The sequence below is a fragment of the Salminus brasiliensis genome, chromosome 1 (genome assembly GCF_030463535.1).
Source record: "Salminus brasiliensis chromosome 1, fSalBra1.hap2, whole genome shotgun sequence".
Taxonomy (NCBI): domain Eukaryota; kingdom Metazoa; phylum Chordata; class Actinopteri; order Characiformes; family Bryconidae; genus Salminus; species Salminus brasiliensis.
In genome coordinates, this window is record NC_132878.1 from 61,464,640 (window position 1) to 61,486,863 (window position 22,224).

Below are 22,224 nucleotides of genomic sequence, written 5' to 3' on the forward strand. Positions count from 1 at the left end.
CTTTAGGATGTGCCGGATGCTGTGCCGGTAACTTTAGGATGTGCCGGATGGTGTGCTGGTAACTTTAGTGCTGGCTGCTTTACATTTTAAAAAATAAAGGTGCTACAAAAGGTTCTTTGAGTGACGCCATAGAATAAACATTTTTGGTTTAGAAATGTTAAATAATAATAAAATAATATAAATAATAATAATAAAAAAAACTTTACATCAAGATAAAGTTTTTGGGGTCTTTAAAGATTCTATACCCTCATACGTCTCTATGAGAAACATGGTTCTTCATGGAACCAAATGTGGTTCTTCTATGGCATCACTCAAAGAACCATTTGTAGCACCTTTATTTTTAAGAGTGTTGGATGAGCCTGTTGAATTGCCGTCTGCTTCAAGATGTGCTGTGTGGCTGCCTTCAAGTGCCAGCCAGCACCTAGCAGAAACGGATCCAACCCCCTTTTTTGTGGAATGTAATGGGTTAGATTACTCCTGATACACAGTAGCACAAAAATGACACTGAAAACATGTTACTTTAGTTGTAGTTAAAAAACTAACTTTATTATTTAATTGTATTTATTATTTTAGTATTCTTTCATTTCTGAAAGAAAATGAAACCACCCCTTTAAGTCAAAAGTCAGAACTGTCCAATAGGAGGGCAGCCAACTTTTGGCTTAAGCTATCCAGGAGAAGTCCTGCTCTGTGAAACCCACATGCCGGCTACTTGGACAATGCGTGGGTCCGGGTGTACCCGACGCTTGCGTTGCGGCTGTCGTGGCTTCTTTCTTTCTCGCTACTGGTGCGTGTTTTGGTGTCCAGCTCTGTAGGTCATCATCCGCTGATGACGAACTAGGTCCGAGCGCCGTGACGCTTGAGCTGCTCCACACTACGGTGGCATGCGGTCTCTATGGAAACCGGCTGAGTTGGTGCAGTGCGTTTGCGTGGTGTGGAGCGGTTTGTTCTGGCTGCACAATTTGACTCCCAGCTTAACGTCGGCCAGCGCTCTTTAGAGAGCAGATATGGAGGACATCTAGCGTCATTTCGGACAACCTCATCTCCATTAGGATAACGGGGTCCGTTTGTAATGTGACGTTTCCGTAGCGTTTCGTAGCCTGGCAGTGTCGTGAGTGGGCTAGCTATCTCGTATTATCAACTTAGGCTAGCCTGCTGGAGCTAGCGCCACACTGTTGGCTAACTAACCGAATTTATGTAAGAGCTGGTTGTCTGTGCCAGCTAGTTTAGCTAGCTACGTCTTTTCGACGACGGAAAGGGGGGGTATCCGTTTGGTCGTTCATACACCAGCGATATTTTCTCCAACTTCAAATGTAACCTAGCTAGCTATCCTAGCTCGGTGTTGGACTCCACCGTGTTGCGAACTTGCGTCTCAAGTCCCACAGTTGGTTCATTTAGCTAGCAGTGATGGTTTGGCCTGTATAGCTAGCTAGTTAGTCAGAGAAGGCTATCTCTGTGATAGCCAGCCAGCCAGCCATTCCCAACGCGCGCGCGCGCGTGCGTGCGTGTGCGTGTGTGTGTGGATGTATGAGTGTGACAGCTGCGGCAATGGGAAAACTAGCTTCGTTACAGCCACCGATATTCCTTACAAAGTTTAAAGTCACTCGTTTGTTGGAGTCCCAGCTCTGCGTCGTGTGGGTTTTTTGCCAACGCCAGTGTTTTTTCATTCCCTCCCTGACTGGACATGATTAGAGGCTTCTGAAAGAGCAGAGCAGAGCAGAGCATCTCCAGCACCCGATGAATTAGTTAGCTATAGCCATCGAAGTCCTGTAACCTGAAGGAGGTATTCATTTTTTTTTCTTGTCGTGGGAGGAACAGCTTCTCTCCGTCAAAGAAATCATCGTTAAAGAGTTAAGAAGCTGCAACCATGACAGGGCTATAACGACTTCTCCTCCATCACATCCATTAAGAAGAAACCTGGACCAGATGTTTATCGGCAAAATGACTCTCAGCCAGTCCGGTCTGTTTGGACAGATAGATGACCTGCAGGACCTCACATTCATCGAGAGACCCATACGCAGGAGCCTGAAGGTATTCACCTCACATTTCTTCGTCCTCAGGGGTTTACCATTTTCTTTCTCAACCATGAAATGCCTGCCATGTATCTGTAAGAGAAAATGTGGAAGTGGCAGGCTGTGTATTTGAAGGCATGCCGCCCACACAGATGGTGTTGTGTATTAAAAAAAAAAAGGCTGATTAACTGGAAAGGTAGAAACCCAGCATACATTTTCTCCTTACAACCCTCTAGGCTGTGAGAAAGTGATGCTGTATTCCTTGTGACTTAGTGATAAACAGGTGGATGTGCTCCAGATGAGACTCCTATTATCCTACACCGATTCCAGATTTTTCAGCTTGAAGGCAGTTTGTTGCTGCTCATTGAGAAGCACGGTACGTGAGGAGTTACTGTGGAGGAGGCTAGACACTGCTGGTAGGGAGGCTGGGGGTTGCCCACATCGCTTTAGTGAGTGACGCAGTTTCTGTCAGCTGTGCGCATCCCTACCTTGCCTCCTCCACTCCACTCCACTGCAGTATATCTACCAGATAGAGGATTTCTACCATGCCCAGTGACTGCGTTCCCAGTCATGTAGCCTACATTTGTACAACCAGTATGCACTTATTATCCTAAATGCCACAGGGGCGAGGTAAGCTGCTCTACCACCAGCAACAGAATTGAAAAGATGAACTTACTATCTTCCCCTCTTGCCCGAATATAGGCTTATCACACACCGGATGAAAGGAATTTGTTGCGTACGAGGGGGGCGGGTGTTCTCTGTCCATGCTTTTTTTTGTAGGGAGGTTCCAGCAAGAAGCTTTTCGGCTAATGAGAGAAGCCCTGAAGTAATAGACTCGTCACCCACATGGCTCCCGTCCCCCACACTTTCTTCCCACGCAGTCCATCGTGCTTCACATCCTGCCTCGCTGCAAACCCCCTCACACATTTGGCTGAGTCATCTTTAAGCAGTAATGGAATCGGTTGCTGTCCATCCACCTATTTCAAATCAAGATTCTTATGAAGCATAGGTTTATTTTGGTATGAGATACTAGTGGATACATGGAAGACTACATATTTGGCATATCTTTCCTAGTGTCTGTCGACCTTTGACAAACACACACAATCTGATTCAAATACTGTCTGTTAAAGATTGATACAAAATGTGTTCTTGATTGTTTAACTACCATAAGGCTGGAACATGTGCTTGTTATTATTATTATTATTATTATATATGCTTTGTTTATTTATTGGTTTATTTATTTATATTTCATTTCCATTTTTATGTTTTTTACAGACTGCAGAAGAGATTGACAAGTTAACTGTTGATGAAGATCTGAATGACATAGAGCGGGCCGTCTACCTCCTCAGGTAAGGACACTGGCAAATTCTATACCTTTATGGAATTATTAATTGAAGCTTTTTGGATCATCACTTTAAAAATCTGCAAAAATACTCATTATGGCCAAACACATTATTTTATCATTTTGGTTTGGTGAAGTTTGTGACTTGGATTTTCCCTTAGGTCCGATCAGGTATAACTATACTGTCACTGATATTAAGGAACCAAAAATAGAAATAACTGTTATAGTTTTAGTAGTTTATAGGCAACCAAAGGTTAAAGTAATCTGGTTTGTGATATGGTGGTGCACTCTCTCCTGAATTGTTTAGAACACATGACTCCAGTTACCCTCTTTTCCATATACTTTTAACAGAATTTGACATTTCATACTGTTTGCATTGTTAATATATAATTTAATTAATTTTATAGTAAAGATATGGCACTGTGAGATGTTGTGTGTTTGTAAAATTGAATGTCTGTATTTGTTATGATGTGATGCATAAGATGAAAATCCAACTAGCCTAGGATATAGGAGCCTATCGGGGAAAGAAAAATCCAGATACTTCTAAAAGGATTCACAGGCTTGTTTCTTTTTACAACTCCATTGCCCTAAATGTTTTTTTGTAGCTTAAATTACTCTTAATTAACTTCATTATCCAGACCATTTTGCCTAGTGGTCATTTCTTAGAGTAGATGCTTGTTAGGTTGGCAGTGTGGTTAATAAAAACTTCTTATATTTGGGTTAAGCTGCACACTTCATGACTTCTCATCGCCTGCTGCCTGGCTAAGAGTGTTCAGCTCAGCAGGTCATGGGATGCTATGTCGTCGCTGATGTACGCGTCTCATGAATAATGCAACTAGTGAGTGGCCTTTCATTGATGTCCCTGGCAAAGTTAACTGTGTGCTAGTCTCCGGAGGACCAGACCTCTGAGAGACACCATTCTTAATCTAGTGTGTTACTGACACTCAAACGAACAGGTACAACAGAGATGCCTCGCTATCTGAGGGAGGATTTAAGCTTGTTAAAGTTGGATGGGTAGGTTCTGATTACTCAGGCGATTGAGTTATACTTTTATCAGATTTCCCTAGAACACTCCACTTCTCCAGGAGCATCCTGTCAAATACTATCACAGTATGCCTTGTTTTTTGTTCTCATGGGCCAAAAAATAAATGTCTTTATTTTTACAACATAAGTGATACAAAAGTGATAACAATGCTGCACTATTGCTCACCTTCAAGTGCATTAATATATATCTTTGCACAGAATATTTTTCGCAACTGCAACAAAATGATTGCAAAATTGTGATAAAACAAGCTGTACTATTGTTTCACATACTTGATCACATTTCACATACTGGATCACCTTAACCATAAATGTACAGTACATATTAATAGGCTACAGATGTCAGAAAGTACTATTCTGATTACTGTGTAGTTTTGTGTAAAATTGTAATGACCATGGCTGAGGTACCATATTTGATCAGTTTGATAAATTGCATCTGACTTATATCCTTTAATAAGGTCAGCATCTGTTTCAATACCAATCTGGTGGGATTGGCGCCTCAGTAGTTTTTGTCTGAACATGGGACAAAATCAACCTGTCAATCTAAATGTTGACAGAATTGTTTGTTTTGGCTTTACACCAGCTGTTTAGGGATCATGTTCCTTGTGTCTGTCTTTAACCTACAAAAAAAAACACAACGTAATGCTCCTTCTCTGAGCTAATTAAGTGCCAGAGCCAATACACACCTCGCCTCCCTTGGGCAGCAAACTAGTTCTGAGAACAATTTAATTGCCCCTGTTGGCTGTCACTTGGTGTTTAAAAGCAGGCTGCCAGCAAATCTGTGAAATGACAAAGAGGAAGACTGCTTGTTAAGTTGTGGATGAGCAGTTGGAGGGATGAACAGAGGTGGAGTGAGTCTCTCATGCTCAGACATCCCATGGATTGTGATTACACAAATGTAATGTTTCTCCACAGGGAGTAGAAAATGAATGTATTTTAGACTCTTGAGGGGGTTCATTTTAAAACACTTATATTTTTGAATTCTCATTCATTTCGATTTTCCGTATGGACTGAAGTATGGAAAAGTGTCTAGGGATACAACCAGTATTTAATAGTATTCTGAAATATTACTTTTAGCACTTAAAACCATGCACTTCCACTGGGAAACAAACATTTGTTTATCAAGCTAAATGCTTGCTAATCAGCAGTAGCACTCTGTTGTCAACTCCATAACTAAATATGATTTACATCTCTATTTTAAATGGATTGGTTTGTTTACCATTTACCCATTTTAATAATTCAAGTGAAACATGTCCTTATTCTTATACAGTATTTCCATATATGGATAATATTTGAAAGATGAAACTATTCAGTAGTTGCATTCTTGAAATATGCAGAATCCAATTAAAAAGACAATTTTGAGAGTCCTTAAAGACAGAGTCCTTGAGAGTGCTTGGGAGCATGATGACTACCACATGCTTCCTCTGGGACACTAGGGAAGCACTTTTGCATTTTTTCTGTTGCTAATGCAATGTCATTGGACAGCTCAATATGCTTGTTGGAGAACGCTAACTGTCCAAATATGTAGCGCCAGCACCCGTGTTGGCTAGCACTGTGCTGAGTGATGAGAGAAAGCATTGCCAATTATGCTCTCTGGGATTCAGCAATGGATGGCTGTGGCATCGCCAGAGACCAGACTAATGTCTCAATGATAGGGTCAACACTTGATGAAACTAAATAAAGTTTAGAGTTCTACAGAGAAATGTAATTATCTCTTTCTTTCTTGCTTGCCTTACTCTCCAGATGTATTATTCGGTTATTAACCAGAAGATGTTTTTTATGAAATAAATCAAATTATATTAAAAGGAAAAAGGAAAATTAGGTAGCCATAAGAGTAGGATATGGGGTCAGACAGTGTGAGCTTTGTGCAGATCATACATCTATCTGCGCAAAGCTCACACTGTGACTGCATACGAAATTTTAATGAAGTGTCAAACCTTTTTTTTTTTTTTGTTGTCAGAATTGTTAATACGTTTGCTGTTTTCTTTAGTTATTTCACCCTAATGTCCTTTGCGATAGGGAAAAAAAAGTGTACGATTACTTATTGCTGAGTCTGATTTCAAAGTCTTGCTTGAGTGAATGCAGTGTAGCAAGAGGCTTCATGCTTTAGGCTTTATGATGTGTCAACTTTTTCAAGTCTTGCAAGTCACACATGGCATTCGGCCTAAGCAAATGTCTAGCCTTTTAAAGCCTATCTGAGCAGGCTTTGTTTCCTTATGAAACCTAAGTATACTGCTCATCCTTCACTCGACAGTCAAACCTAATTACAAATGCGAGTGTGGCTCTTTTTACTTTCTGACTACCCTCCAGGAAGGACATGGCCCAAGCATTCAGTCAGATCAGGGTGTGTGCCTAAGGACTTGGATTGTGTTACTGGACCCCCTCATCACCTGGTCTTTAGCTGATTAAGTCACTCCTCTCCTCGTAGATACCAGCTGCTCTGCTCCCCATGTAGTGCCTTTGTCAACTGGTCCATAAACAGACGTATTGCAAAGGTGCTGAACATTATTGCCCATATTCAGAATGTGCACAAACCATGACCGCATTACCTTCTTCTTCGACAGACTTGGCAGCAGGCAAAGCCCTATCGTAGTTATTAAGTAACCCTCTGCCAACAAAGGCCAATGGAGGACAACCTACCTCTGAAATAGTAATGAATACCTGTTTATGGTTCATTATTTAGAGCAACAGTACATAGAGAACTGTCAGACAAGGACCCTTTTGTCAATGTATGCTCTTCCAAAAACATTTATGTGGATATTTCTATTCTTCTGTTCTTAGCATTTTATAGAGAGGGACTAAGTCTTGTAGACACAAAATAATTTGAGGAATTCTTTAGATCACCAATGTAGTTTCTCAGATAAAAATGGACAAGCCTGGTTTTGTCAGTGCTGCACGGAGAGATTCTGCACCAATAACTCAGTGGCACTTATTAATGTGAAGGTAATTCACGGAAATCAAATCGAATGTTCTGTTGCTCCACATGTGTCCAGTAAAAGCACATTTACTGATGGCTGAAACTGATAACCAAACATTCAGTCCGAAAGTGTGCATTGTCTTAAGCCTAAATTGAAGCCATCTATTTTAAAATATGTCACGATAGTGTCTTCAGATCATGTTTTCAAAGACGCGTTGCTGCTATTTCTAGATTGGGTATGATGCTCATATTTGGCTGTCAAACTAATGAAAGTAATTGGAGATGTTACAGGAAACCAGACAGTAATACAGTACTTGAGCTTTTCATGGACTTTGATATTCAGCAAAATGCAAAAACTGAATATTCACTGTTTCGCTGTGTCTTCTTGCCAGCTCTGGTCAGGATGTCCAACGAGCCAGTGTGATCGTGAACTTGCCAAACCTGGTGCGTCAGAACCCAGCAGAGACGTTCCGGAGGGTGGTGCCAAAAGTCAGGGTAGGCCAAGTTCTGCTCCATCTCAGTCTTCTCAGCCTTGAGATCAGGGAATGCTTCATTGATATGTAGCGTTTGCTTAATGATCATCCAGAGCTTTTCCCACCCACACACAGGAGGTGCTGCACGTCGCAGGGGCAGACATGCAGCTCGCCGCAGCAGGCTCTTTCTTGACCATTCTCCAAGACGACATTGTCCTCATCCAGACGCACACCCACTCAATCCTGCAGATAGTTCTGCTCAACCTAGACCACAGGGATGCAGGTTAGCAGTCTCCACAATAATCCTGAATTATTAAAAGTTCAAAATGGAGTCCTAGCTTCACAGTTAGGCATATAATAATGTCTTTTCTAAGGTTCTGCTGTGTTCAGGCCTGAAGCTAGAGGGCATTTAGAGGGCATTATATTATATTGTGTTTCTATATAAAGAGGTGTCAAATGTTAAGGTTCAGGGTAAATTCTGCATTTCTCTCTGAGACTCGGTTCCAGCTTTGTTTTTCTCTTTGTTGTGTTTTCAACAGTGGTTGGCAATGCTTGGCTAGAGACTTTGCTATCAGCTATTGATGCTTTACCAAAAGAAACCATTAGACAGGAGGTAATACAAACTTTTTAAATGTTTCCATTACTGTGTGGAGATAAGCTGATTAATAGCCTATGGAGCAGTAGAAAAGAAACTTTACCACTGCAGTGATCTATTTGTGTTTGCAGATTCTTAGCCCACTGGTATCTAAAGCTCAGCTCTCCCAGTCTGTACCAGCCCGTCTGGCCAGCTGTCGCATCCTGGGGAAGGTTACTGCCAAGTTTGAGTCATCAGTGTGAGTTTGCCAAAGTTTTTTGTTTTCTCTGCCTATAAGAAGGCCATACAAAAAGTGTAATTAGAAATAATCAGAAATTGCTGTGTTGTTCTCTCTGACCTAAGTACTACTCTGAAACTTGTCCAGAAATGCTTTGTTTTGTTAATCTAAAATGGATTTTGCCAGAGGTTGTATGTAATGAGGAGAGATTTTCCATTCAATGTTATCTTTGAATGTTTTAGATGTGTTATTAGAGATAATTAAAGCTATTTCTTGTTGGTCATAATAAGTAATACACCATGACTTACAAGCTTTTACAGTGTATCAGACAAAAACGGACAAAAAGCAGCATGTGCAAATCCTTTTTAAATGATGTGATTTGTTTCTTTAACTTTTTTTAATTTAATTGTAATATCGGCACTGTCCTACTACTAGTAATAATTTCTCAGACTATTTACTGTGGCTGCCCTCTGCAGAGTGAAGAAGGACCTGCTGCCTCTGGTCAGGTCGTTGTGTCAGGACGTGGAGTACGAGGTGCGCTCCTGCATGTGTCGGCAGCTGGAGAACATCGCCAGGGGAATTGGGTAAAAAGAAAAAAGAAAAAAAGACTAATATGAAAGTTGGGTCTTCAATGAGTTTGAATGGCCTTGTTACCAGTACAGGATATCAGAGTGTCTGAGAGGTGGATAAAAAAATCAGTCATGATGTTAGGAATGCACCTAGATACCAGTTTGAATAACCTCCTGTTGGGATGTGAAAATATTGATTGACTGCATGCTCACAAGGAACTGTTCTGTTGTGAGAAACTTACTTTTAAGCTGGTAACACACAGTGCCTTGCATAAAATAACCCCCCTTAAAAATTATCAGATTTGCCTGGATTACAAATGACACTGTTTTTTGTATTGAACAAAGAGCATTCTAGAAAAAATAGTGATAAAGCTATATACATGCAACAGGTTGGAAAGGCTGTGAAACAAGTGTTTAGGTTCCATTGAGCACTGTAGCATCAGCTGTGGGGAAATGAAAGCTGCATCATACCACCAAAGCACTGTCTAGACAAGGCCATCCCTCACAACTTAATCAGAGCAAGAACGGAACTTGTGAGGACATCATCAGAGTTCAATAACTGACTAAAGTTGAGTAATCGTGCAGCATTAATCAATATCAAGAGCTCTGCATGCAACTATATTGGAGGGCAGCTAGACAGATGCCATTAATACATGTCTGGAGTTTGCCAGTAAGTTTGGTGGTCAGATGAGACCAAAATTCAAAACACTATGTGTTGCGCATACCTAACACTCTCCATTCCTCAATAAACACCATCATGGATGTTTGGTGCAAAATAGAGTGTGATACTGCTTGACAATCTGCTTCAAAAACTAAAGCCTGACTAAGTTACGAACGTTGTTTTTTATATATTTGTGTCATTTTTTCGTAATATAGTGCATAATGTATAGTTATAATTTGTAATGTAATTTGCTGTTTTATCATCAAAGTTTACCTTTCCGCATGACAGTGGTCCCAGGGACAAGCCCAAGCACGCAATGTAGGAGTGATTCAACAAACAAAAAATGTAATGTTTAACAATTGAAAGGTCCAGATTTCGGTCCAGTCTTTTGGGGCAGTGGTGGCTCAGCGGTTAGAGCGCCGGGATATTGATAACAGGGTTGTGGGTTCGATTCCCGGGCTCGGCAAGCTGCCACTGTTGGGCCCTTGAGCAAGGCCCTTTACCCTCTCTGCTCCCTGGGCGCTGGAGTTGGCGTTGTGTGTGTGTGTGTACTCACTGCCCCTAACACGTGTGTGTGAGTGTGTGTTCACTACCAGATGGGTTAAATGCGGAAGACACATTTCGCTGTACAGTGTACACTGTAAAGTGACAAATACGTGCACCTTTACAATCTGAGCCGCTATTTGAAAATTGTGTTCGCCCAAGATACCTGAACATCAATCTGCTAGGAAGCAAATCTGATCTCTAAAACATTATTTTTTACTAATAAGATCTGCTTAATAATAATAATGAATTTCTGGAACAATCTGTGTAAGTGTCATTTGTAATCCAGACAAATCTTATGATTTGGATGTTTAAATACTTACAAGGCACCATGTTTTGCCACCTGTTTGTCATGGAACATGCATGTTTTTAACCTGACTGTGTTATTCTTTGCATGGACGACTGAAAAAAAATATTTTTTTTTATTTTATGAAGCTGTGTCAAGTGGTTGCACATAAATAAAATCAACACAGTTGCCAAAAAAAGCGAAGTTAAAGAGAGCAGTTGTTTTGTTGAGCAGGTATTTTATTTGTGTGCGACCACTTGACACAGATTAATCATAAAACCTTTTTTTTCTTTATAGTGTGGATGAATTTGTATGTATAAATGTCAGTGTGTTACACAGGTACAGATTTTTTTATGTTGGATGTATTTTTTTTTCTTTTCTATTTTTTTTCCCCAGACTGGACCATACAAAGGCTGTGGTCCTGCCAGAATTGGTCGAGTTGGCCAGAGACGAGGGCAGCACTGTAAGACTGGCGGCTTTTGACACGATCATTAACCTTCTAGAGATGTTTGACAATGGTGAGCTACAGTATATGTCCACATGGCCAACATAATGCAGAACTTTTCTTCTAAACAGCAGTGAATAAGAAATAAAACAAAACTGTATCCTAGTCTTGTTATGTGACATCAGTAATTTGGCATGCATATAACATTCATATGGCAATGCATAACTGTGCAGCTGGTACACATCTACTCTAATGTGTTATATGTTGCTGGACCACAGTACACATGTACATAGATACGTTCAAATTCTGTTGCTGTGTTTTATTTCTGTAGAAAAACTCCTTTTTATTGTAGAATGAAGGGCCGTTTGTATTTCATTTTAGTTGTTCGATGAACAAAGATCACAGTTTTATCGTCAGGCAGATTTTGAAGTGCACATCATGCACAATTCTTGTTTTTGTCAGGATGCCACCCGTCGTTTCCAACATCCTTGATGAATTATCTCTTCTTTTTTGACATCTGAAGCCATATATCAGGCACACTGGGACATCAGATACAGAAATAGACAAGCAGTGATCGTTGCTATGCTGACTAGAGATGAGTCTGGACATCAGTCTCACACAGTCTCTCTGACTTCCTCTCACCCTTTCTCCACAGATGACAGGACACGTGTTATATTTCCCCTGGTGAAGACATTCTGTGAGAAGTGCTTTAAAGCTGATGAGGCAGTGCTGGCCTCCCTGTCCTTTCAGTATGGCAAGCTCTGTCATGGCCTCTCAGGTGGGTGTCTGAATCGTACTCACACCTGAGCTACTGTTAAGGTTGGCAAGTAGGAGGATATTGAAGCACGAGAATTCATGGTTTCAAATCCTACCCTCCTTGGTTACAGTTGCTCAGTAACTACGACAGTCAATGCCCAGTAATGGCAAATCTGCATTGAATTCAATGGAGAAAGTCTTGGCAATTCAAAAACATTTTATTTCATGCTTTAGAGTGATACATTATTAAGAATAAAATATTATTTTTAATATTGCCTTTTCTACAGTGTTGATTGTTGTTCCATAGCTCTAGTGATGCTTTTGTTAAGCCTTTTCTGTGCTGAAACCCCAGGCCCATGGCTTCTTTGTGTTCATTCTGCCAGATGGAGAGTCTATAGACAGTTATATTTACATGTAACTTTCATTACACAGCATACATTATGTTGTGTGTGCTAATTATGGCAACTAAGCAACATATTGATCTGTGGATGACCGGGAGTTGTGTGATGTTACTGATGATAATGATGATGATGATGATGATGATGATGCCCTGTGTCTTAATGAAGCTGTAATTTGATAACTAATTGTTGATGAGTCACAGTTCGGGATACTGCATGCTCTCACTACTTCAGGCACAATGCTAAATGCACCATCTGAGCATTGACTTGGCTTGGCACAGACTGGCCTCTCTGTCGAAAGCCAGCCGTTGTGTGCTCAGATGCCAGTGGACCTCTTCTGAGCTTTTCTCAAATGCCCCTTCTGTCTTTGATTTCACATGAGATAAAATGTTCCGCTCCCCTAAATACTAATCTAAATCTGTGCTTATAATGACTCCTTCCTTTTACTTCCAAACAGCATCTTTCACAGATGAACAGCACCTCTGGTTTCTAGAGTTCTATAAGAAGCTGTGCTGCCTGGGACTGCAGCATGAGAACGGTCACTGCGAAAGCCAGCCCTACCCCCTGGAGCTGGAGAACAAGTACGCACTGGTGCGCAGGAATTGCGCCTACAACTTCCCTGTGAGTGACAGAGACCACCACTGTCTCAGTGTTCTATCAAGAGCTGGTTGTGACCTTCAAAGCGTTTGGATATCTTGACATCATTGAATCAAGTTAGGGTCATTCTTGCATATGTAATACTAAACCAAGACAGATATGAAAAGATAAGGAACTCTTAATTAAAATAGCCCTTAAAAGGGCCACATTGATTTTTGAAGTCTTGCTAGCATAGTACTTCAAATGTGCATAGAGCTGACCCCCATATTCTCATAACATACTCAGAATCTGAATGATGTACTTTGAAATTTTAGAAAAATCTGCACAGAGATCTCCTGTGACAGGGCTCTTTGATATGGAAGCTCATTTGAAGACATTAAACCTGTAACTGCTCTATTTGCCTCTACTGAAGCAATGCTGTGCTTTCTGTGCTGGTTATAAATAGAGGCAGATACTCAGCTGAAAATTGTGCATAATGATAACTGTCTGTATCGTTAAGATAGGTCCAGACGATTCCCTAACTGGTGATTACAAGAGCTTAGAATATCATATATTATTTAAAGACATGTAAAAGCAATCAAGTATTTATGTCTTTGATTTAAAGAGCATTCACATTAATCGGTTATATATTTTACAGATATTTAGGTATGGAAAGCCTCCTAAATGTTCCTATTCTAATACTTATTTTACATTTGTTATGAATTTGACAAGCTATTCTCAAATAGGCTAGGCTAGATTAGTTGTTATCTTTTCTTATGACTACATATGTATGATACCCTGTAAAATCACTTATGCTTACCATGCAGATGGGCTGACAAACCCTACCACTTTTTTATTTTATTTTATTTATGTCCAATTTAGTGTAATCACTGTTTTTTTTACATTATTACCTCTTCCTGTAGGCTATGGTGTTATTTGCTGACCCAAATCACTTCTTGTCTGAGTTATACCGGACCTTTTCAAGTTTGTGTCATGACCCTGAAATCTCAGTCCGGCGGACAGCTGCTGAAGGGTTCCATGAGGTACAAACTCTAGATTCCCTCCATATATTGGACCATATTGTATAAGACTTGCAGTATATCTTTGTTGGTAATAGTATATCTCCATTTTTGTAATTTTTCACTTTTTGATGTAATCTGAATGTGGCAGTTGTGTATATATAGAGGTTTTTGCATACCAGTGATGAATATGTATCTACTCACGCTTCTAAAATGATGTATTACTGTTTAGAAAATAACACAATCTGAATGTGACATACAGTTTGAAGAGATTGATAGGATAAGTACAAGGGGTAAGATTTGGGACAGCGGAAAAAGTGTGTTTTGGGCTTTATTGACCTAATGTTAAATGTACTCATGTACTCATAGGAACCTTATTATCGAGTCTAAGGGGTTATTACACTAGCTGTTACTCTGGTGTAGACACTGTTTTTGTAACCCTGGATTTAAGGTAACTATATCCTGAGATTGAGGTTGTGCACTACAGTCCTATTATGTCCCTTTTTGTTTCAGGTGGTTAAACTGCTGGGCCCAAATGTGCACTATGTACACAAAGAGCTCATCACTTTGCTGCAGGATGATTCATTAGAGGTGGGACACGTGTGTGTGTGTGTGTGTGTGTGTGTGTGTGTGTGTGTGTGCACGCGCATTTTTGTCTGAGAACATGCATATTTGAGCGTTACATATATAGGTGAGTGGATATTTGTCTGATGGATAGTCTACAGATTCATTGCTGTTGTTCCTTTGGCACATGGGGTGGTATAACATTTGACAACACTCCCCATTGAGAGTATCTGTTCTGGGATGATCTCTCCTTGCAGTGTGTCAGACAGCTGACTCTTCTCTTGGATATAGAACCCTTTCCGTTTCTGCTCGACTAAGCTTCTTCTTTCAGAGCTCAGCTTGCCTTTGCTGACATCGGCCGTTGTGTTTGGGGTGTGGATTAGTTTTAGTTTCAGTCCTATATGATATTTAGCCTTAGCCAAATAGCAGTACCATTAGCTAACTGTTTGCATTTAACTCAGTAACATTAGTTATGTATAAACAATTATTATGTCCATTTTCAAGATACATCATCAAAAGGGAGTTTTCCTAGTATTCAAAATGGGAAAGAATCTGGCTGTAGAGACCACTGCAGTATTGCTGTAAGGTATGATTTTACATGTCTACAACATGATGGTGGAACAGACGATGGCATTGGGGATTGATTATTATTTTTATCTGGCCAAAGCTTCAGTTCAATTTAGCTGAGGTACTATTGTAGTTCACCATTTAAATATCTCAGCAGAGAGATATTACAGGAGGGGATGCTGTACAGCTGCTGGAAACTGAACATCTGAATGTCCTAATGTATGTGTGTCAGTGTGTGGGGGGTCTGCTTGTGGACGTTTCAGACCACTGTGTTTGTGTGGGATGAGTGAATGCACTACTTCTCTGTAGCTGACGTTAGGAGCTTGCTATTGTTTGTTTTATACGGATCCCTTGAGAGATGTTAGTCACACAACATATTAGCATTCAGTGCTGTGCCAAGCATACAGAACACCAGCCGAAGGTTTACAGACACTAGTTATTACTGAGGTGAGCTATTGATTATGGAAATTAAAAACCTTCCTTTTACCCTCCTTTTACTGATCATTGCTTTTTCATATGTCCTATATGGAAAATTAAACAGAGCTTGGTGGGTGGGTTCGTGGGATGTTATTTTAGTGGTAGGTAGGTGGGCTTATTTTTTTTCTGAAAGAAATCATTTATTCACATATTTAATGCATTCTGCCAACTGAAGTACGTGGTTAGAGGCATTCTTCCAAACATTTTATTATTAAAGGCTTCTAAAAGGATAGGTGACTGTGTTTTGCAGGGGAATAAATGTAGGAATTGTTATCAATAAAATATAATTACTGTCAGTATAGTAGACAACTTTCAGACATACTTGTCACAAAACTTTTTAAACGTCTGAGTAATACAACATTCACTGTATTGATTATCATTAAACACAGTGAGCACTAATAGTACTAAGGACAAGCCAGTCACTGCACTATATTGATGAAGCAATGCCATATCTTAATCTATGGACTAATATATGATTGTAGCAGTATTACAATTGAGATCATTAATTGATTATTTCCCTTCCAGTTGGCCTTGTCGCACCACATGTTGGAAAGATATCACTTATCAGACTGTCTTACAGTTATGGTATAATTGAGAGCTAATCATCCAACATTAGTACCAAACCTTACTATTGTTGTTGTGGTTTAATACAATCTAATCCTCACAGCAATATTCCAACAGCCTTCCCTAGGACGTAGAGATTGTACCCAGCAGTAAACAGAGGTCCCTATTAATGTTTAATTGCCAGATGTCTACTTTTAGTCATAGTCTACGTTTCGTTATAATACATTTTTTAAAAAGTGATTTTTATTGATCATTAATGCAAGCCCTTTATGTTTTATTGAATTATTAATATATAAAAAACAATTCAGGTTATTCTGATGCTAAATTTCAATACTTTCAATTTCAATACGATACTTACCTGGCAGGGGAGAGACCATGATCAAGAAGGTGGTTCATCCAGGGTGAGGCTCAGCCATTGCACTCCGGTTGTGCTGACCCCTGCGAATTCCCCAAATGTGGGAATTTCGACTGCATAATTTCTGGTAGTGGGGGACTGCGTTCGCGCTCTCCCCTGATTTTTTTGGGAATTTCCCCTCTGCGGGACTAATAAAGGACGATCTTACCTTATCTTAATAGAACATTTATTAGTCTTATTTATGGGTGCTTTGTGAAGGTTTTGCTTTTAGCGCTTATGTCCCGGTTTGTTGGCAGGTACTGGATGCCCTACTCAATCACCTTCAAGAGACTTTGGAGTTGGCAACATCCAGGGGAGAGGGGGCAGGGCCAGAGAGTAAGGTACATTGTGTGTTTGTTTGTGTGTTTGTTAAGGTAAGAAGGATAGGGCCAGCAGCTCCCTCTGCTGGCCATACAGAAATGTGTGTTTGTCCTCAAGCATGGCATTAGTGTCTCCATGTTTTACATTATTTATTTATTTTATTTCTAATTTATTATATATATTTTTTTATTTGTACTCTCCAAACTACCCCAAATTCTCATTTACTTCCAAATTCCTTGTTTGTTTTCTGTGATGTTTCTGCCATAAATATTCCTTCTTTTTACCCAAAGTTTTCTCCTTTCACCCATCATCCTCTCCTAGCAGGTGAATGTGCCTGATCTGGTGCCTGCCCTGGTTTCAGCTGAGCAGAAGGCTGCATCCTCACTGCGTTGGAGGGTCCATGAGAAACTCCTGCAACGCTATTCCTGCCTGCCCCGCGTCATCTCCGGAGACCAGATCTACTTCCGTTTCTTGCAGAGAATGTTTAACATCATCACCACAAATGTGAGACATACTCATTCATACATACACATTTTTACACACACACTCACTTGGCTGATATTATTACATTTTTAAAACTTTATTTCTATCTCTTTCCAGAATGTTCTGCCAGTCCAAAGAGAAGCTGCTCGGACACTGTGTGTGTTTTTGCGCTATAATCGTAAGCAGGAGCAGCGGCAGGAGATCATCACCAAAATAATGCAGGGTAAAAAAGACTAACTTTTGGTAACTGACTTATATACACTGACATTTTCTAATCCATTTGTTGTTTCTTACATTTTCTCAGAACTTGCTCAAGGTAGAAGCTATTGGAACAGGTTACGGTTTCTGGACTTGTGTGAGATTGCCACAGATCTCTTCTCCAAATCCTACTTCTGCAAGCACTTCCTCATTCAGGCACTGGAACTTGTCAATGACCCTGTGGCCAATGTCAGGTGATAGCCGCATCTTTCCACATTTCCATTCATGTACAGTGCTCATATTATGTAGCCATCTACATAGAAGATTGAAGTAGAAATCTTCTTTCACTGAAGACTTTATCTTCTGTCTGACACTGGTAGGTATAAGCTGTGCCACATGCTGCCCAGATTAAGGTCCACCATCAGGTTGCCTGCAGACAAACACCTGCTTCAGGAACTGGAGTTCTGTGTAAGAAAATTGCTTTGCCGTGAAAAAGACAAAGATGTAGTGGCCACAGTACGCAAGGTGAGATATGCACTGCATAAAAATGAAATATACCATAAATCTAATCACATTATCAAGTTATTCAGCTTACTTATTTGAAACAATCTAAATCATCTACCAATGTAAAATAACAATTCCTTTAGATAAGACTTAAAACAAGTAATACATGTAGAAATAAATTAAATAATCTTAAGAATTTTATCAACAATCTCAGAATGCAAAATAATGGATGTATCAACAAGATTTAAGTTGACTTGCCAAGGTGTCATTTTTTGGAGTATGGTGTTGACTATTAGTCTCTTGAAATAAATAAAAAAAATAAGAATAATAATTGCAAAAAGTTTAATTTTTTTTCCTCAGACAGTCTTGGAGCTGGACAAAATGGACATTGCAGAACCGGTATTCATTCACTGTGACTTACACTTAGTTGTGTTGCTTGTAGCCAGTACTTGAGTGTTTATTTATTTTGAATGTGTGGTTGGATTTGAGATCTCAGAGCACTTTTCACTCCTGCAGTATCATAAAAGGCATGAAAGAGACCTGCTGGACCAAAAGAAGGAAAAGGAGGAAACTTTACTACTTGAAATGGTGAGACCTCAACCTTGTAGAACAATATAGGATAGCTGGTAGGGAGTTGGCTATAATAGAATACAATAATAGTGTTAAGAGATTGCTGTTTTATATATAAAGTGCATGTATTGGTGGTTGCTTTTTATTTTAATAACTGTAAGTAGTGTAGAGAATCACAGGTAAACTGTAATCTGGGTGTATCACACCCCCATGGGTTCTGGGCCGCACTTGATCTGCAGATTGGTGGTCAAAGTTTAACCATAACAGTGTGAAATTGTCACATGAACAGAGCATATGGACAAAACCATTACAAAGTCACCAAAAAAAAAATGGCTGTGTCAAAATAAAAGTAATTGTTTTCTTTTTATCCATTCTGTGAATCTAAAACTGTAATTCAATCTTAACTGCGGGTTTTGTGAGCTGTTACACCACTAATAAATACTTATAAATATAATAATTTGTATAGTGTTGAAAAGTGTACTGCGGAAAATGTCAACGGAGTGCACAAATTGTTTAATTGTTTAATTGTTTAATTTAATTATATATTTGACATATAGGAACTCCTAGAACGGCAGCAGAGTGAGGCCAAGCTGGTTGGAGAGAAGCACACTGAAAAGAAACGTAAGTAGTTGTCCTATTTATATTTATATAACAATCTACTCCTATACAGCTTCTTTCTCAGATCCAAGCCTTATCACTGCATGTTCATGCCGTCCCTGCTCTCTCAAACATGAGTCAGCTTGTTAATTTGCTAATGAGTTGAGTTCTAAGTGGTATAGCAGAGAAACACAAAGCTATGCGGTGCTGTAGCTCTCCAGCAGAGTATTTGTATCTGCTCTGAAATCTGCTCTACATTTACTTTCTGTCATTTTTGTTCAGCCTTATCTGTGATCCATTTTAATGTAATGTCTCCATGACATTCTCTGCAGGAAGAGACAGCAAAGCAGGACTTTCTGGTAGCAAAGGCATGTCAGGGTCTGCATCTGGAGCCACCCTGTCCACATCTGCTGGTTAGTTTGGAATATGGCATAGGTGCAAGGAAAGATCCATGTGTCATTTTTAGCAAGGGGACAGAACAAAGTGGGACAATATTAATGTTTTATTGATAATGGTGTTTTCAGGTAAGGAAATGCGGAGAGCCAAACTGGCTCGCAGCCGTTCCCTCAGTAGCCATCCCAGCACTCCTAAAATGGCAAACGCTGACAAAACTCTGTGAGTATGAAACTGCTTTTACAAATGATTTTTTACAAATTGTCTAGTCAGATTTTCTCTAGCTAATGATAATAATAATAATGACGTCGTAATTATTTGCATAGTAGTTGTAAGTGAGATGTTTTGCAGCAATGGCAAATCAATAATCTGTCAAAATATATTACATCAACTCAGTAGGTTTGTTTACAGTAGTTTAGTTAGTGTGCTGGGAAACCTCATATTGCTTAAACAATGTACCTGTTGAATATTAATCTTCTTAAATTGTTCATTGTTAGCTCTCTGAAGCACTGAGAAGCATAATGGATCAAAGAACAGAGAACTTTATTAGGAGCACTTGTATGCCTCCTAATTGAGGTAGTGATATAATGGTGCAGGGGATGTTGGCTGGGCTCACTTTTGGCTGGTTAATAATGATCAATCATTTCTTAAATACCACAGTCTATTTATGTTTAGTATGTTTGCTGACCATGTGCATCCCTTTATGCCCACAGTTTCCCCTCTAACGGCTACTGCCAGCATGATAATGCACCATAAAACAAAAACTTTATGAACATGACAATTAGTGCAGTCAGACCTAAATCCAGTGGAACCCTTCTGTGATGTGGTAGAGCGAGAGATTATCAGTAATAGTATAGTGTTTCTAATAATATGCTTAGTGGGTGTGTACTATCAAGTCTTGCTTTATTTTTCTTTTCCACGTTCACACTTTGTAACCTTTTTCAGAAAAGTGAAAGAATCAGGAAGTTGTCCGGGATCAGGGAAGAGTTCCATAATACCAATCAATGGTAAGTAATGGTTTATTTACTCACTGTTCTATTCATATACACAAACATTAGTAAACCTTAAAAATTGCAGTATTATTATATTAGTATAGATTACTTTTAAAACTTTGTTTTACAAATGTGTAAACTGCTTACTATTAAGAAAACATAGGAAAAGTCCTTCCTAAATGCTCAATTCTGCCGCATGTCAAGTCCTAAAAGTCTCTTTGTCTACTAGATGATGCCCTGCGATCCCATCATTTCAACGTGGCCTCAGCATCCTCCTCATTGTCTTCAACTCCCTCTACCTCCTCCATGCCTGTACTGATCCGTAGTAACACAAGCAGCTCTGTAGATCATCGGAGCAACGGCAGTAAAGACACACAGTCCAGAAAACTTACCATGTAAGTCTGTTCTTCGAAATGTTTGCAGGAGAGGTTTTGATGGTTTTACTTTGCAAAGAGATCATTGGAATGTTGGACTGGCAAAGCAGTACTAGATTTTAAGGGCTTTTTAAAGTACCCACTGATGTTCAAATCTCTATTGTTGGCACAATGTCACAGGACTGTCCAGAATACAATTGGGCAGATCTTTATTGAATGCACATGTAGTTTTACATTGCCAGTGTTAACTGTTAAGAAACATGCAGATTTCATACACATTGTGTGAAGCATCAGGGACCGGATTCACAAATTCTTCTCATCTGAGAAATTCTCTTTCTTTACTCTTAAAAGCAATTCTAATAACAATTGCTATTCTTTTCACAACATGTGACAAAATATATGCTCTAAATATTTTTAACCTTATGTTAGAAGCCTCTAAACGGATTAAAGTTGTTGTGAGGTTTAGGTTGTTTAATTACTATTATTGATGTCTAATTTAATTAGGTTAAAAGTAGAGGTGGTTCTCTCTTCGTTTTAACTCTAGATTTTATATTTGCCTAATTTCTAATAACTGCTTCAGGAATTCCTGTAGATGCCATGATGTCATACCACAGTTCTCCTAAGACTGACTTTTTCCTCCAGTTCTAGCTCTTGTTTACTGAACGTTTGTGCACACTTTGAAAGGCACACTTTGAAATGCAGATTGCTTCACCTGTTTCAACCTCTTTCTTCTTCCAATCTTTATTGTTTGCCCATTAGACAAAGGAAGTCCAATTCTTTTGGCATGCAGTCTGGGAGGGAGTGACAGGCACTCAGTTGAGAGGACTTAGGCATAGTGGCTGTTGTGAAGTGACCCCCCGTCCCGTTACGTGGAGCTTGGAGAAGGACATAATGGCTCTCCGTGTCCATCCTGGAGATACATCGTCTGCCTGTTGCTGTGTCCATCCCTTGTTCCTCCTCTGTAGCAGGACCAGCTGAACTCCCTTGCTCAGGCTGTGGAGGAGGAAAGGGGCCCCAGGATATTTTTTCTTACATCAATGAAAGTAAACATTGATCCATCTCTGCCTTATTCCACACTACAATTTGCACCATTTCTCAAAAAAATGAGTGGAGGAGTAATATGACGTATTTAATTTATTGGTTCATTTATTTTTTGTTTCTTGTATTATAGCATGCTTTGCAAAATTTCTTTGTTTTATATTTTCCAACTGGCTATGAAAAAAGACACAGTATGTATTTTTATGACTGAGCGTCACCTTTAAGAGTTCTGGGACTCTCCATCCAGTGACATTTGTGCCTGGTGCATCACAGCACCTGAGTTATTCACGCCAATCTTTCAGAACCCAATCAATAAAGCCCATGTTGAACACAACATATTT

The 22,224-nt window shown here is 39.6% G+C and overlaps 1 protein-coding gene and 1 non-coding gene across 3 annotated transcripts; both read left to right on the plus strand.

The window, feature by feature from the left end:
* Positions 1–724: 724 nt before the first annotated feature.
* On the plus strand, positions 725–22,217 carry ppp4r4 (protein phosphatase 4, regulatory subunit 4). 2 transcript variants are annotated; one of them, XM_072684965.1, is made up of 25 exons: positions 725–2,028; positions 3,285–3,358; positions 7,702–7,804; positions 7,918–8,065; positions 8,322–8,395; positions 8,509–8,615; positions 9,071–9,178; positions 11,050–11,171; positions 11,754–11,876; positions 12,710–12,873; positions 13,752–13,871; positions 14,361–14,438; positions 16,671–16,754; positions 17,059–17,238; positions 17,335–17,440; positions 17,522–17,669; positions 17,796–17,940; positions 18,280–18,318; positions 18,436–18,507; positions 19,047–19,110; positions 19,419–19,499; positions 19,611–19,701; positions 20,425–20,486; positions 20,701–20,866; positions 21,605–22,217. In XM_072684965.1, exons 1-25 carry the CDS (start codon positions 1,924–1,926, stop codon positions 21,648–21,650), a joined length of 2,610 nt encoding a protein of 869 aa, XP_072541066.1. In that variant the 5' UTR covers positions 725–1,923; the 3' UTR covers positions 21,651–22,217. The 2 variants fall into 2 exon arrangements, with proteins under 2 accessions (XP_072541066.1, XP_072541063.1); XM_072684962.1 differs by having other exon boundaries at positions 726–2,028; positions 17,056–17,238.
* Positions 16,370–16,533, plus strand: LOC140538316 (U1 spliceosomal RNA). Its single transcript, XR_011977737.1, has one exon. It is a non-coding gene; the product is annotated as a U1 spliceosomal RNA (small nuclear RNA).
* Positions 22,218–22,224: the final 7 nt, after the last annotated feature.